At 28.8% G+C, this 13,874-nt stretch overlaps 4 protein-coding genes across 9 annotated transcripts; 1 reads left to right on the top strand and 3 right to left on the bottom strand.

Annotated features, from left to right (window-relative positions):
• Nucleotides 1-23: 23 nt before the first annotated feature.
• Nucleotides 24-2,121, bottom strand: LOC103574807 (cilia- and flagella-associated protein 45-like). Of its 2 annotated transcripts, XM_008554333.2 has the most exons (4): nt 1,757-2,121; nt 1,556-1,664; nt 1,096-1,500; nt 24-1,034 (listed from the first exon to the last, which is right to left on the bottom strand). In XM_008554333.2, exons 2-4 carry the CDS (start codon nt 1,640-1,642, stop codon nt 24-26), a joined length of 1,503 nt encoding a protein of 500 aa, XP_008552555.1. In that variant the 5' UTR covers nt 1,643-1,664; nt 1,757-2,121. The 2 variants fall into 2 exon arrangements, with proteins under 2 accessions (XP_008552555.1, XP_008552554.1); XM_008554332.2 differs by having other exon boundaries at nt 1,556-2,121.
• A 929-nt stretch (nt 2,122-3,050) lies between these two features.
• On the top strand, nt 3,051-9,437 carry LOC103574837 (putative uncharacterized protein DDB_G0282129). 5 transcript variants are annotated; one of them, XM_014445278.2, is made up of 6 exons: nt 3,051-3,308; nt 3,395-3,622; nt 5,168-5,436; nt 5,668-6,321; nt 6,440-8,349; nt 8,443-9,435. In XM_014445278.2, the coding sequence occupies exons 3-6, from the start codon at nt 5,217-5,219 to the stop codon at nt 9,334-9,336; spliced, it is 3,678 nt and encodes a 1,225-aa protein (XP_014300764.2). In that variant the 5' UTR covers nt 3,051-3,308; nt 3,395-3,622; nt 5,168-5,216; the 3' UTR covers nt 9,337-9,435. The 5 variants fall into 5 exon arrangements, with proteins under 5 accessions (XP_014300764.2, XP_014300765.2, XP_014300761.2 ...); XM_014445279.2 differs by having other exon boundaries at nt 5,794-6,321; XM_014445275.2 differs by having other exon boundaries at nt 5,168-6,321; nt 8,443-9,436.
• Nucleotides 9,438-9,571: 134 nt separating this feature from the next.
• On the bottom strand, nt 9,572-11,973 carry LOC103574808 (uncharacterized). The gene is made up of 4 exons (XM_008554334.3): nt 11,637-11,973; nt 10,951-11,571; nt 10,407-10,787; nt 9,572-10,330 (listed from the first exon to the last, which is right to left on the bottom strand). The coding sequence occupies exons 1-4, from the start codon at nt 11,706-11,708 to the stop codon at nt 9,746-9,748; spliced, it is 1,659 nt and encodes a 552-aa protein (XP_008552556.1). The 5' UTR covers nt 11,709-11,973; the 3' UTR covers nt 9,572-9,745.
• Nucleotides 11,944-13,847, bottom strand: LOC103574809 (uncharacterized). The gene is made up of 4 exons (XM_008554335.3): nt 13,556-13,847; nt 13,232-13,347; nt 12,320-12,522; nt 11,944-12,241 (listed from the first exon to the last, which is right to left on the bottom strand). Exons 1-4 carry the CDS (start codon nt 13,637-13,639, stop codon nt 12,006-12,008), a joined length of 639 nt encoding a protein of 212 aa, XP_008552557.1. The 5' UTR covers nt 13,640-13,847; the 3' UTR covers nt 11,944-12,005.
• Nucleotides 13,848-13,874: the final 27 nt, after the last annotated feature.

Genomic DNA, 13,874 nt, shown 5'->3' on the forward strand with positions numbered 1-13,874 from the left:
AATATAAATAATAAATTAAGTTATTATTTAATTTTTGAAATGATATTTTTAATATCATTTATATATACTTCGGGTACTTTATTTTCTCTCATTTCTTTACATTTTCTTTCCATTGCTTCTCTAAGTCTTTTTCCTCTGATTTCAATTTCAGCACGATTAGCCATACCCTCTTGATAAATTTTTCTTCTTGCCTCATTTTTATTTTTTTCTTTATCATTTACTTGTTTCAATATTTCATTGCGATATCTTTGAGCTTGTAATTGTTGCTGTTTAAGTTTTTCTTGTTCTTTTAGTAATGCTTCTTTTTGTTCAGCAATTATTTTATCAAATTCACGTTTGTCACGTTCTATTTCCATAGCCTGAAGAATTTTACGAAATTTTATTTGATCTTGACGTGCTTGAGAAAATTGATGTCGTGTCTTTAATTTATTGAGAGCTTGTTCTTTTTCCCGCTTTCGCCATTCACGTTCTACCTCTTCTTTAATACGAATTTCATTTAATTCTTCAATTTGAGATTTAAAATCGTGGGCTTGCATTGCTTGTTTAATTACACGAGTTCGTTCTTTATTTTTTTTATCTTCAATGGCTTTTTGTGCTTGTGCTATTGCCTTATCACGTTCATCCTTCATTCGCTGATACTCTTTTATTCTTATATCTATAATTCGATTCTCTTCACGTTCCATTTCTTTAAATTTAATAAGCCGTTGATTTTCAGCAGCCAATTCTTTTCTTATTAATGCACCTTGTTCTTTTCTTTTTTTTTCTTTCATTATTTGTTCATCCATCCAAGCAATATTACTTAAATTTATTAATTTACCCTCTTCTTGCTTACGTTCAAACTCAATAATTCTTTGCTCCTCATTTTCAATTATTTGATGTTTCAAACTAGATGCAAATTCTCGTCTTTTACTAGCTATTTCCTCTTCTTTTTCTTTTTCCTCTTTTATTTTTAAACGTCTTTCATTTTCCATCATTTCATTCAATCTTTTTTCCTCTTTATTCAATTCTTTTTCAATTAATTTTTTTTCTGCAACCTATTTTTTTAATTAAAAATTTATTAATAGTAAATAATGAAATATTATTATTGTAAATTACCTGAAGATCTCTAATAGCTCGACATTTAGTTTCTAATATCAGTTTGTTGCATAATTGCATTTCCTCTTCTTGTTCGAGTTTTAAATTATTTGCACGTTCAAGAAGATGCATAGTTCGCATCTTTGTTTCCGCTTCAAATTCATCAAGTTTATTTGTTTTTTTTTTTAATTTTTCTAAATCCATTTTACGTATTTTTTGTTTACGAGCTATACTTTCAGCCAATAAATTTTCTTTCTTAATTTCATTTTTAAATAAATTTTCACGCTTTTCTTGCTCTGTTTTAAATCCCTCAATCGCGCAGTTACGAAAATATTCATATTCAGATTTTGTTAAAACCTTTGATGTACGATCAATTGAATTTTTTTTCCAAGGAATCCGAAAAGTTTTTGATAAATTTGTATGATGCTAAAAAGAAAAATGTATATTATTTTATTAATAAAGATACCAAAAAAATACTCACAATATTTTCTTTGGGATTAAATTTTTTTATTGGCGCCGAAAATGATCTTGTGTATTTTCCATTAGACTCTGGTAAAACATAACTCATTGTCCTAATTTATATTTATAAACTAAAAAATTATTTTTCTAATTGTAATATAATTATAATAAATAAATAAAAATAAAGAGTGATTTAGTTTTTTGGTTATTATAACTAACATACAAAGCTCGCGGTGTTTTGTTTGTTCGATACAATAAATCGAATGGACGAGTGGCAAAAATACTACACAAAAGTACATAAGTACGACAGGTGGATATCGTTATATAGATATACATAACTATTATAAGAACAATAAGAAAAGTTGTTGCGGATCGATTTTGCTTTTCTCTGAGCTATCATTTAACAAAATTTATTCGTTGTAATATAATAAATATATAAACGGAGTATCACTGTTGTTGGACAAGGGGATAACATATATTCAATTATATGACCTTTTTCTCTTAATTATTATTATTTATTATTATTATTTTTTGCATTTATATTTTATCACTATAGTTAAAGCTATTTTTCCTTATCTACCAGTGTTCTATTTTGAAACGCTGTATTTTTTTACACGTCAATTATTTTAACCATTGACGATAATAATATTGATGATGATTAGTATGATAATACTAACGTCGGTAAAGTAATAATTATCATTACTTGAAGAATATATATATATATTTATTTATTTTTTTTATCGTCAAATGGAGTATTTTGTAATATAAATAATTAGTGTATTAGATTGCTAAAGGAAACAATTATATTAATTTTAAAAGCATTTACGATTGAAATTACCATTTATATTTAATATAACAAAAAAATTATTAAATAAAATACAGGTATAACCAAGGCTTAACCGGAATGGTAACAATAGTTGTAACATTAGCAGCAGGGGTTGTTTGTGCACCCTCTCAAACGTTATAAACACCAGTTTATTCCCTTCTCACCTTTTTATATGGAAAGAGAAAAAAAAACAAAAGTTATTTATATGTCCCCCCTTATAATCTAAAAATATATAATAAATTGTTAGTTATTATAAATCGATTTATTCGCAATTAAATAAAAGTAATTGTAATAATTTTTCGAATACGTATATCTATAAATATATAATTTTAATTCTCAGAAAATTACTTATATTGTTTATATGAATCGTAGGTCAGTTTCAGTTGCTATAAGAGTTATACACCAGGTATAGAGGTAAGGAAGTATACAGGTGTGAATGTACTTGTATTTGATGATGATGATGATGATGATGATGATGATGATGATATATTGGCTAGTGTAGGAGATAGATGAAGATAATAGAGATTGATAGATATCTGTTTCTATATGTAATATTGATGCGCGCAAACTCAAGAGTGAGTTGTGCTGTGAGTTTGAACGACCACGTGGCCCTGCAAAATGTGAGGATGTGACCCGACACCCACAATCCACAATCCACAATCCACAATATAGCGCAGAACCGAACCAACCGTCGTTGGTACCGGCACGCTCAGGCACGCTGCCGCTCTTTCATAATCTAATATTTTTTTATATTATATTACTCAATATTACTGCTCTGTTCTGTTCTATCCATAAATATATACAATAATAAAATATAGTATTTCTACTATAACCAGTAAAGTGTCGACATTCTAGTATTTTAAATTCAATAACAAAAAATAGTCTATCATTTAATACATAGTAATAAATGTTAAGTTGTAATAAAAATTGGAGTAAAATATTTATTATGGTATGTGTGAAATATACATATATATATATATATATATATATGAAAATGTATATAGATATGAATATATGTGTTGATTTATATATTAGTGTTTAGCCGATGGGTTGTGGAGGCGGCGGCAATGTTATCACCCTCGATAGAGTCAGTCGTCATCGTCTTCGAGCGTTAAACACCGCGAGTACTTCCCATTGACATCGATACTACGTAATTGTTGTATACAGCATATACAGGTTGTTGCCAGTTATTCGCATTTCAGCCAGTTGGTGTTTGTCATTCAACAGATACATTTGTTATCAACGTCGTAATTTACTTAAAAAGTAATTTTTATTCTTTTTTAAATTTTTTATTGTATTTCTTTTTTTTTTTTTTTTTTTTTTCTTCTTTTTTATCATACTGGTTAGCTGGCTACACGTTATTGGTAAGTACATCGCACAATATTTCATACTTAATATGTTATTGTTATTGTTATATTACTTTTCAATACTTGTTTAATTTTTAATGACATTAACTGTATATCTGAAATGTAATGTAAAAAAAAAAGACTATTAGTAATCGCTTAATTACTATTTAATTGATAGATTTTTTGTACATATATAGATTATGTTATTTTATTAATTGTGAAACCGTTTTTGATTTTAGGATACAACGCGTTAGTTGTTTTTAAGATAATATTTATTACTATTATTATTATTATTATTATTGTTCAATAAGTATGTGTATACATAAGTAGTTTTTAATTTCACGGCCGTTAGTTTGTAATCTCATCTTATGATATACCCATACCCACTATGCTGAGATCATTCAAATATATAATGACCGTCGTCAAAGCATTCTTTGTTATGGCATCAAAGTCAGGAGATTTTTTGTATCGGTTGTATATATGTATATTTTCATTTTTTTATTTTATGTTTTGGTATTACGTACTATATATATATATATATATCTACCAACTACCTTAAAGCGTTGATAAAATAAATCTTGGAATTGAAACTAAAAATATTTTTGTATAAATTATAAACATTCTAATCATTCATTTTATTTATTTTTTTTTTCTTTTTTTATTCACTACAATACACAAAAACCATTTGAGGAAAGAAAAAAAAAAACAATCAAATATAAAAGATAGTTATTTTAAAACTTCCTAAAGAGCTTTTAGAATTGTTGGAAATAATTTTCTTTTTTATTATTCGATATATGAGAAATATATAGCCAACTCAATAGCTTAATAATTTATTCATATCCCTTGTGTATATATATATATATATATATTAAAAATTGTAGTAGGTATCCATGTGTGTAAAGCAAACTTACAGAAGAAGAAATGGACAAAGAGAATCAAGTGTACAACTGGTATAGTAAAGCTACTCGCGTCACATAAATTATGAACAAGGGTGGCTTAGCTTACTTATACGGGACCCCTTTGGCTATTGTATTGTTGATTATATATAAAACAAAAGTTTTTTTTTTTCTCTTATTGGTTGATACGTTGAGAAGAAATGACTGACAGACTATTCAAAGTCGCGTATTATATCCATTGTCCATCGACACCGGCTCGCTACTATTTTTCACTGTCTTATATACCTTCTTCTTATTCTTATTATTTATTTTATTCACATATCACGTTCGATATATTCAACCGTCGCTGTTACAATAATATCCTATATATAGATTTATATACTCATTTGAATAGTTGACGAACTCTACATAGTAGTCTCCATCAGTTTTGTCTCTAGTCTTTATTATTTCTCTGTACGACTAAACTTTTTTTTTTTTTTCTCCATTCTCCATTGACTATAGTTATAATATTTAATCCATAACAATTAAACTCATAAGTAAATTTAGTAAATTATTTTATTTTTCAGATTTATTTCTTAAATGTTGTATTGAATTAAAAGAATCGTCTATGGCACAATGATCGATTCGAGTAATATTCAAGAATCAAGTGGACTTGCTACAGCTTTAAAAGATCGTCCAGCTTGTGTGATGCCTGTTCAACCAAATCGTTCATTACCGGTATTACCGGCACCTCATTCACCTTATCGAGCTATTGTATCTCGGAGGACATCAACAACTGCCAGTGATTCAGCATCCACTGGACTATCAAATAAACAATTATTAAAAAATGTCCAAGGTACTTTTACAAATACAAAATCAAATTCAACAACATCATTATCATCATCATCATCATCATCATCATCATCATCATCATCATCATCATCATCATCATCATCGTCATCAACAACATCATCTTTATCACCACCACGGTTATCACCATCACCAGCACCTTTACTGTCGTCGTCATCATCATCTTCATTGTCAAAAACTAATTACGTCACACCCCAATTACTTCGGTGTACTTTAGATCTCACCAAGATCGATATCCCAAATTTAAAGAAAAATAATGAATTATTACGTAAACCTGTCATCAATATCATACAAGAATCACGGTCTCATGAGAAGAGTAATCAAAATATTTCAAGGCGTTTAGGAGCAAAAAGAAAATCTGATGGTGGAATTGAAAACAACAGCAACAATAACAACAACAACAACAACAACAACAACAACAACAACAACAACAACTATAACAACAACACCAATATCAATGGAATCAATTATAAAGACATAATAAACAATTATAACTTTATTGATATTTCTAAAAGCCCTGAAAGATGTGACTCTATTGATGCTGATTCGTCAATAAATGTTGATCCTTTGTCACTTTATTATACAAATGATTCCGATGCTCAAAAACGAGAATTAGGACCTATTAAAAAACGCCGAAAAAGAAAAGATAAAAAATTGGAAGATGAAGGTATGGGTAAACCTAAAATAGTCCCACCTTTGAGACTTAAAAAAATACAAAGTTTGCAAGCAAACATTACAACGGCATGTTATCAACCAAATAATGATGAAAAAGAACGCATTAAACAAATAATAGAGAGAGAACGTCAAGAGTGTATCCCTAAATTTAGATATTATCAACCAAAACCCCCAGAAGTCCCAATAATAATACCAGGTTTGTATTACATTTATTTATTATTAAAATTATTGATAAATGTCACGCATAAAAAAAAAAGAAAAAAAAACATTGTATGTGTCTATTTTATTAATAAATTTATATTTATTGATTTTAGACACTAGGCCAATCAACAACACAGAACATGCCAGTAAATATCGTATTGTCAGTGGACAAACTCCACCCTACGACGAGCGTATTGACTCATCAACTATGTCAAATAAGGATGCTCAAGAATTACGTTATCGTAAAAATAAACTTAAACTAAAACTACGAGAATTAAAAAAAAAAACTGTTGAATTGAGTCGAGTTATGTTAAAAACACTTATACCACCTTCAGCGCCTGTTAAGGATACTATTGAATCTTATGCTCAACAAATTGAAAAATTGACAAATTTATTAAAAATGCTTCCTGAAGTACCACAGGAGACTAGTGATTCTGAAGTAATCAATAATAATAATAATAATAATAATAATAATAATAATAATAATAATAATAATAATAATAAAATAATAAATGATTTACCAAATTTAAATGCTTCTCCACCCTGTTCAACGACTTACAAAGACATATCAGTGGTGTCTCAGTATCCTTCATACACTTCACCATCACCAGAACCACCAAAATTATCACCAAAAATACCAATTAATTATGAAATAATAACAACAACAACAACAACAACAACAACATCGACAACAACAAGTCCTTATGACGAAAGAAATAGTCCACCTTTGTTGCCGAGAGCAACTTCAACCAATGGAGATAATTATGAAGACGATTGGGAAGAGAGCCAACTGTATAATAAGTTACTTGAACAAGTAAATAATAAATTAAAAGCATCTGAAGATAGTGAATTAAATATTTCATCGGTAAATTCATCAGTTATCACCACCACTACTGGAAGTATTGTTACCGAGCAAATTGATATAGATGATAAACCAGAATATTTTAATTTATCAACAGATATAACTAAAAGTGAATTGTATATTGATCCGGTAAATAATCAAATTGATATAACTGAAAAATTAGATAATATAGAAATGGGCTGTGATGTTGACCAAGTATTGAAAATAGATCTGAGACATTCACCAAGTCCAGAAAATATGGTAATTGATACAACAAGTATACCAAAGTATGAAAATAATAATAATAATAATAATAATAATAATAATAATAATGATTATTATGAAAATAATTTAAGGATAAATGAGTCTGATCAACTCAAAGCTAAACTAAAAGAATCTAATAATAGTCATAAAATTATTAAAGTATTTGATAATTTAACTTCAGTCAGTCCTACTATTAGTAATGATAGTAATGCTAGTAATGTTAGTAATACTGCAGCTGTGGCTGCGGCTGCTGCTGTTGCCGCTGCTGCATCAGCATCGTCTGCCATAACTTCTTCATGTGATATATTGAATAATAAATCAGTGGGTAAAAGTAAAACTAATAAAATAAAAGACAATCGACCAGTATCCGAGTCACCAAAAAATAATCTCATTATTAATGAACAACAATTTCCATCACTTGGAAACTGGCTCGCTAAAATATCTACAAAACTTCCAAATCATCAATTATTATCAACGCGCTCAATTAATGATACTAATAATATTCGTCCAGATTCAGCAATTACAATTACTAATGAGTTATCACCATCATTTTATCAGTACTATCAGCATCATCATCGTCAACAGCCATTGCTGCAACAGCCGCAACTTGAAATACTTAATCAACAACAACAAGTATCAAATAAGACAAATACTACCAGTTCTTCAAAAAATAAAAATACCTTGGGAGAGACACATAATAAAATATCTACAGAAACACAATTAAAAAATCAACAACAATGGGAACCAACAGAACAGCAAAGACAATCACAAGCACAATTACTTGAAAATAATTCAAACAATAATAATATAAATACGTCATTCTTAGAACCACAATTACAACAAAAGCCTCAACAACAAATAGACCCACAAATTTATTCATCTGTTCCAATGAATAGACTTTTTCCTCGCGGTTATCCAGTAAGTTATATAAATAATATTTATTGTTATTATTGTTATTATTATTATTATTATTATTATTATTATTATTATTAACTTTTTTCCTATTTTTAGCTGGATCCTTATAGATTGCCACTTCTTCGGCCTCAAAATAGTCAATTACCCGATCCGATATCAACGAACTCAATGCCATATCATGCTAATGCATCAGCTCTTTTAAATCCTTTGCCAATGCCACAAAATTCATCACTCTCTTATTGGCATCAACCGATCGCTAAAGCCCATACAGAATCTAAACGAGGATTTACTGATATTCCAATTAATTACGATCCACTTTCACTTGCCAAAAGATCTACTTACTCTCAACTTCATCCGCTTTTACCTCCAGTACCAATTAACCTTATAAATCCCCCCCAATATCAAATTCAACAACAACAGCAGCAGCAGCAACAACAACAACAACAACAACAACAACAACAGCAACAACGTCAACAGCAACAACAGCAATTACATTCATCACAATATGAAAGACTGTGGGATAAACCTGGACTCTGTTTACGAACTCCTGATTCAACAATACAACCAATAAACTATCCATCATGGCAAACTGCATTATTTTCCCCAGAAAGTTTATTGCCAGGAAGAAGTTATGGATTAAATAGTAGTTGGACTTCGGATCCTCGTAATCTTTTGTCAACAATCACACCAGCAATGCAAAATTTTTCGTCACCTTATCAACCAATTGGCATTTCACGAATAAGAAATGTCAAAGAACGCGGTGACCAAATACGAAACTGTGAAACTCCCCATTTAGGTAAAGTTAATTACAATCCGAATACTGCAAAAACACTCGAGTGCTCTAATTGTGGATCTCGTGGCCCTGTGTATAAATGTCTAGGATGTGAAATTGCATTTTATTGCAATGAATCTTGTCAAGCGCGACACTGGAATCACCATGTTACTATTTGTCCTAAAAAAATGCCTAAATTAAAAAAAGTTGTGCCTTAAACATTATTATTATTGTTATTATTATTATTACTACAATTGTGCCTTATTATTGCTATACATATTTATTATTCGTGATAAATAAATTTTTTTTTTATGTGATTTGCTATTTAATTATTATTATATTTATTGATAAATGATGGTTTGTATTTGCAATAATAGTAATTTTACTTATAATAATGTACAGAAAAAAAAAAATAATAATAATAATACGCTTAATTGAACGAAAGTTCTTTTATTTGCTGTGACAGTAAAAAAAATTTTTAAAATGAATCTATAATTTTGTTTTTCTATTTTCTTTTATATATATATATATATAAATATATATATGTATATTTTTGTTGTTAATTTACTGGTGATTAATTTGTATAAGAGTGAATAAAGATAAAAAATATTTTTACCAATAAAAATATTATCTATCTCTAATTTGTCTTAGCATATAAATTAATTTAGGATCAACATTATCGGCATTGTTCAGTCTTTTTTCTAGCGCATCAAAATCAGCAATCTCCAACCATGCAGGTGGATCTAATTCTCTGGAGGGTAATGGAGATAAAAGTCTTTCATATGCTGCACATATACCACACCATCTTCTAAAACTCATTGGTTCAGTTATATCATTAAATATTTCTTTTAATTTTATTATTTTTTCATCTGTCAAACAATTGCCCATCACTTCGCGAAGAGCATGGAAAAAATCATTTGGTGAAATACACCTAACTTGATCTAAACTGTCCTCGTAATATTTATCAAATATTCTACTGAAAATAACTTTTCTTCCGGATGTTATCGATACATATTTTTCTATATAGTCTAATGGTTTGATAAACGATAAGCTACTGCTGTTAACAAGTTCAAACCTTGCGCTTTGTCGAGAAAAAACACGTGGCGCATTACAAGCTAACGACTGGAGATGAGCTTGACGAGATGAAGATTTTATATTATTTGAATTTATTTCTTTTTTCACACGTAAAGCTTCTTCCAAAGCAATTCTTCTCTATAAAATAATATAAATTTTTAAATTAATTATTATTAAATAAAAATAATGATAATAATATTAATTATTTAAAAACCTTTAAAGAAAATTCAGCTTCAACAGTTTCTCTGTCTAGCTCTCTAGCAAGATGCTTAAGAATATCATAACTAATGAAACTATGATATTCCGGTTGTAGTGGTAGTGTTATCGATGAAAAAATTTTTTCATCGATATTTACAAGTTCTCCAACATTACCATGCTGAGTTACTGAACTTTTTCGTCGGCAACTATCGGCTACTTGTGAAACTTGAGTTTCAGTGGGCTCCAATGGATCTCTAACTTCATTTTGCTGGCCATATGCTGAACCGCGTCGACATCTACGTTTTTTTAAACGTTTTCCACGTCGTCTAATTGGTATTTCATTATCACTATTACTTATTTCATCTTCCTCTTTATTCCTTGATGATTCATGATGAATCTACGACAAAACAAGGAAAAATTTTCATTATCATTATTATCAATAGAAAACACGTCATCATCGTATTCCCTTTAAATATAATAATAATAATAATAATAATAATAATAATAATAATAATAATAATAATAATAATAATTATTATTATTATTATTATTATTATTACCTGGTCATCACTTGTCTGAACTGTTAGCAATGCTGATCGAGATTGATGACGATGTTGAATGGAAGACTTAAAATATTCATTAGCTCGCTTTGGACTTGGTGGGAGCTCGAGTGTAAGAGCATGCCAACTTAATGTTTCATCCTGTTCTTGTGATGCTGTTCTGAGATCTAAAATTAATGTAGTACGTTCACGGGGATTACAGGGAACAAGATTGAGATCCGATTGAGTTTGATGTGCAGTTAGAGGTCCACTGGCCAAAGTTGGTGTCGGTGTAAGTGGTCTTGAATCTGTCTCAGTATATTTCCGAAACAATTCTTCAGGAACAGTTGTTGTTGTTGTTGTTGTTGTTGTGTGAGCATTTATACCATCATTAATTTCTCCAGTATCGATAATACCACCAGCAATTAGAGTTGCTCGAATCATTTCCATTTCGGCTGGTAACAACAAGGCTTTTCCTTCCATCGCCCATGATTCTTTAGCACGTTTAATAAATTCTTTTGCTTCACAGTCAGCTGGATGATTGCACAATACTGAGCATCCGTACGGGAAAGGATTAAAGAGTCCAGCAAATGGACGTATTGTAAAAGGAGCAGGTCTCGATATACTCAACAATTCCAACTTCTGTAAAATTGTAAAAAAATTAAATATTGATATACTATTTTTATTTATTCTTATAGTTCACTTACCTTTGATTTTGTTTTATAAATTGGAGTAATACGGGCTGCTATAAGTCCAGTGTTACTTGATATACCTGACATATTTTTTTTTTTTTCCACTTTCTATTAAATGGTTACTTAGTTTATATTTTGATATTTATTCGGTCACCATTGCTTGTATTAACTACTGAAATTCCTATACTTGCTATTTGTATACATATATATATAAGAGGGAAAGAGGGTTGCCACGTTGTGATGGATCGATTCATTTAAAATTAAATATATGTATATATATATATATTAAAACTATAGAACAATAGAGAAAGAAAAAAAAATATCGGTTTTAATTAATTTAATTATGTATTTCTTTGCTTGTTAATTAACAAATAAATTATAAATTTATGTCCAGGGACTGTCAAGTATAAGACTTGGATACTTTTTCTTATATTTAAGACCAGTGACAAGAGTTGAGCTCTTAGGAAATGCCGTTTTTCCGCCAAACTTGATATCTGTATCTGGATGGAATCTGTTATATTCATATTGAATATGTAGATTTGGTGGTAAATCGATATTTTTATTTGCATCTAACGGTAGAGTTGTGTCTATCTGAGTCTTATAAAACTTTCTCAAATCTCCTGCGATAAAAAAATTTATCATTATCATTATTATTATTATAGTACAAGAAAAATAAAATTAAAAAGTAAATTTTTTACCAATAGTTTGTATGTTAAATAATATTGAATTTGGAATATGACATTTGAATTCATCTGCACAAATACTAAACAGCTTAAATCTCAAATCAAGATCCTTTAATTCTGTAAAATCACTCTCTGACAGTCCTTGGTCTTTACAAATTTTGTCGAGCTTCTCGGATGCATCTTTTGGTGGCTCATAAGGTTTTAGGGGCCGAAGAAATCTGTTAATAATAAAATTTAAGTGTATCAAGTATTATGTTAATAAAATTTAGCTTTAAAGGTTACTAAGTTTTTAAAAAAATCTTGACGAATAAAAAGCTCAAGAAGCAGTTAAATTATATATGCTAACAAATGAGGCAGAGGGACAGAAAAATCTTTTTTAAAATTATTATTTTATATTTAATTTAAAAAATAATAATTATTATGCAAGTGACAGTAACTTAGATACAAAACTGACAGTAACGACAAGAGTATAGTGGAAATTTTTAATAAATTTATGCTTGGCAATATTAAATTAAATTACTATTAGGTAAAAAATAAAAAAAAAAAAAAAATAAAAAATATATATACATATAAATATTATGGAGTAGAAAAAAAAAAGGGCAATGTACAAGATTGTCAATATTTTTTTTTTTATATACTGGTCTGTCTACAGCTACGGTGGCTATGGTTAACAGTAGCAACATCCCCGCCTCTGAAATATCAAAGCTTCTGCGTATAAGTGCTAAAAGTCAACGGGAGAGGATTTGGAGGGGGTGGGTCTTCAAAATGGCCGTGGTTTTCACAATCCGAATGAGTTAAACGTCGGCACGACTTATTTCATGATTATTTTATTATTAAATTACCTGTGTTTAATAGGCGAAAAAAAAAATAAAATAAATAAATAAAAAGTAAAATATTATGTATTAAATATTGTTTTAAAAAACTTACCCTCGAGTTGAAAGTGACTTTTCATTCCACTCCCATTTGCCTTTGATTGTGGATTGTTTTTGTTTTTGCTTGGCCCTGTTAGCTTTGCATCTTACGACATCATGACGTACTGGCGCCTTCAGTCATTATTATTACATTTGTGTTAGTGACAGTTTACATCGTTTACATATATATATATATATATATATATATATATGTATATGTATACAGTATGCAATTATATATATACATATATATTTATTTTATAAATAAGATAAATCATTAAATTGTATTAATGTTAAATAATAAAAAAATATAAAATAATTAAAATAAAAAATAACAAACCGTTATTAGAGCAAGTAGTGAATTTTTAGCCGAATGTGAAGTTGCAAAAGAGCCATGCCTGATCTGTCTGATGAACGCCGCCATGTTGATTGACGATTTAATTTTATTATTTATGGATAGATAAACAGCAAGTGCAGTGATTTTATATGATAACAATATATCAAACCCAATATTTATAATATTAACAAGTGATATAAGTTTAAAAAGTGAGTATTACGAATAATTTTTTCGAGTTTCGTATAACTCGTGTTGTGTAAATTTTTTGGCTTTTTCGAGTTGGTGTTTGGTGTATTATACATATACATATACATCTACATAT

Source organism: Microplitis demolitor, chromosome 2 (genome assembly GCF_026212275.2).
Source record: "Microplitis demolitor isolate Queensland-Clemson2020A chromosome 2, iyMicDemo2.1a, whole genome shotgun sequence".
Lineage (NCBI taxonomy): Eukaryota > Metazoa > Arthropoda > Insecta > Hymenoptera > Braconidae > Microplitis > Microplitis demolitor.

What these genes read in the sequence shown, in the direction of transcription:
- LOC103574837 (XM_014445275.2), top strand. Translation starts at nt 5,217, where the DNA reads ATGATCGATTCGAGTAATATTCAAGAATCAAGTGGACTTGCTACAGCT. An exon ending in AGTCCCAATAATAATACCAG is followed by an intron (nt 6,322 to 6,439) that starts GTTTGTATTACA and finishes TATTGATTTTAG; the next exon opens with ACACTAGGCCAATCAACAAC. An exon ending in TTTTTCCTCGCGGTTATCCA is followed by an intron (nt 8,350 to 8,442) that starts GTAAGTTATATA and finishes TCCTATTTTTAG; the next exon opens with CTGGATCCTTATAGATTGCC.
- LOC103574809 (XM_008554335.3), bottom strand. Translation starts at nt 13,639, where the DNA reads ATGGCGGCGTTCATCAGACAGATCAGGCATGGCTCTTTTGCAACTTCA. An exon ending in AAGTCACTTTCAACTCGAGG is followed by an intron (nt 12,523 to 13,231) that starts GTAAGTTTTTTA and finishes TATTATTAACAG; the next exon opens with ATTTCTTCGGCCCCTAAAAC. An exon ending in ATTTAACATACAAACTATTG is followed by an intron (nt 12,242 to 12,319) that starts GTAAAAAATTTA and finishes TTTTTATCGCAG; the next exon opens with GAGATTTGAGAAAGTTTTAT.
- LOC103574808 (XM_008554334.3), bottom strand. Translation starts at nt 11,708, where the DNA reads ATGTCAGGTATATCAAGTAACACTGGACTTATAGCAGCCCGTATTACT. An exon ending in TTTATAAAACAAAATCAAAG is followed by an intron (nt 11,572 to 11,636) that starts GTAAGTGAACTA and finishes ACAATTTTACAG; the next exon opens with AAGTTGGAATTGTTGAGTAT. An exon ending in AAGCTGAATTTTCTTTAAAG is followed by an intron (nt 10,331 to 10,406) that starts GTTTTTAAATAA and finishes ATTATTTTATAG; the next exon opens with AGAAGAATTGCTTTGGAAGA.
- LOC103574807 (XM_008554333.2), bottom strand. Translation starts at nt 1,642, where the DNA reads ATGAGTTATGTTTTACCAGAGTCTAATGGAAAATACACAAGATCATTT. An exon ending in TTAATCCCAAAGAAAATATT is followed by an intron (nt 1,501 to 1,555) that starts GTGAGTATTTTT and finishes TTTTCTTTTTAG; the next exon opens with CATCATACAAATTTATCAAA. An exon ending in GAGCTATTAGAGATCTTCAG is followed by an intron (nt 1,035 to 1,095) that starts GTAATTTACAAT and finishes TTAAAAAAATAG; the next exon opens with GTTGCAGAAAAAAAATTAAT.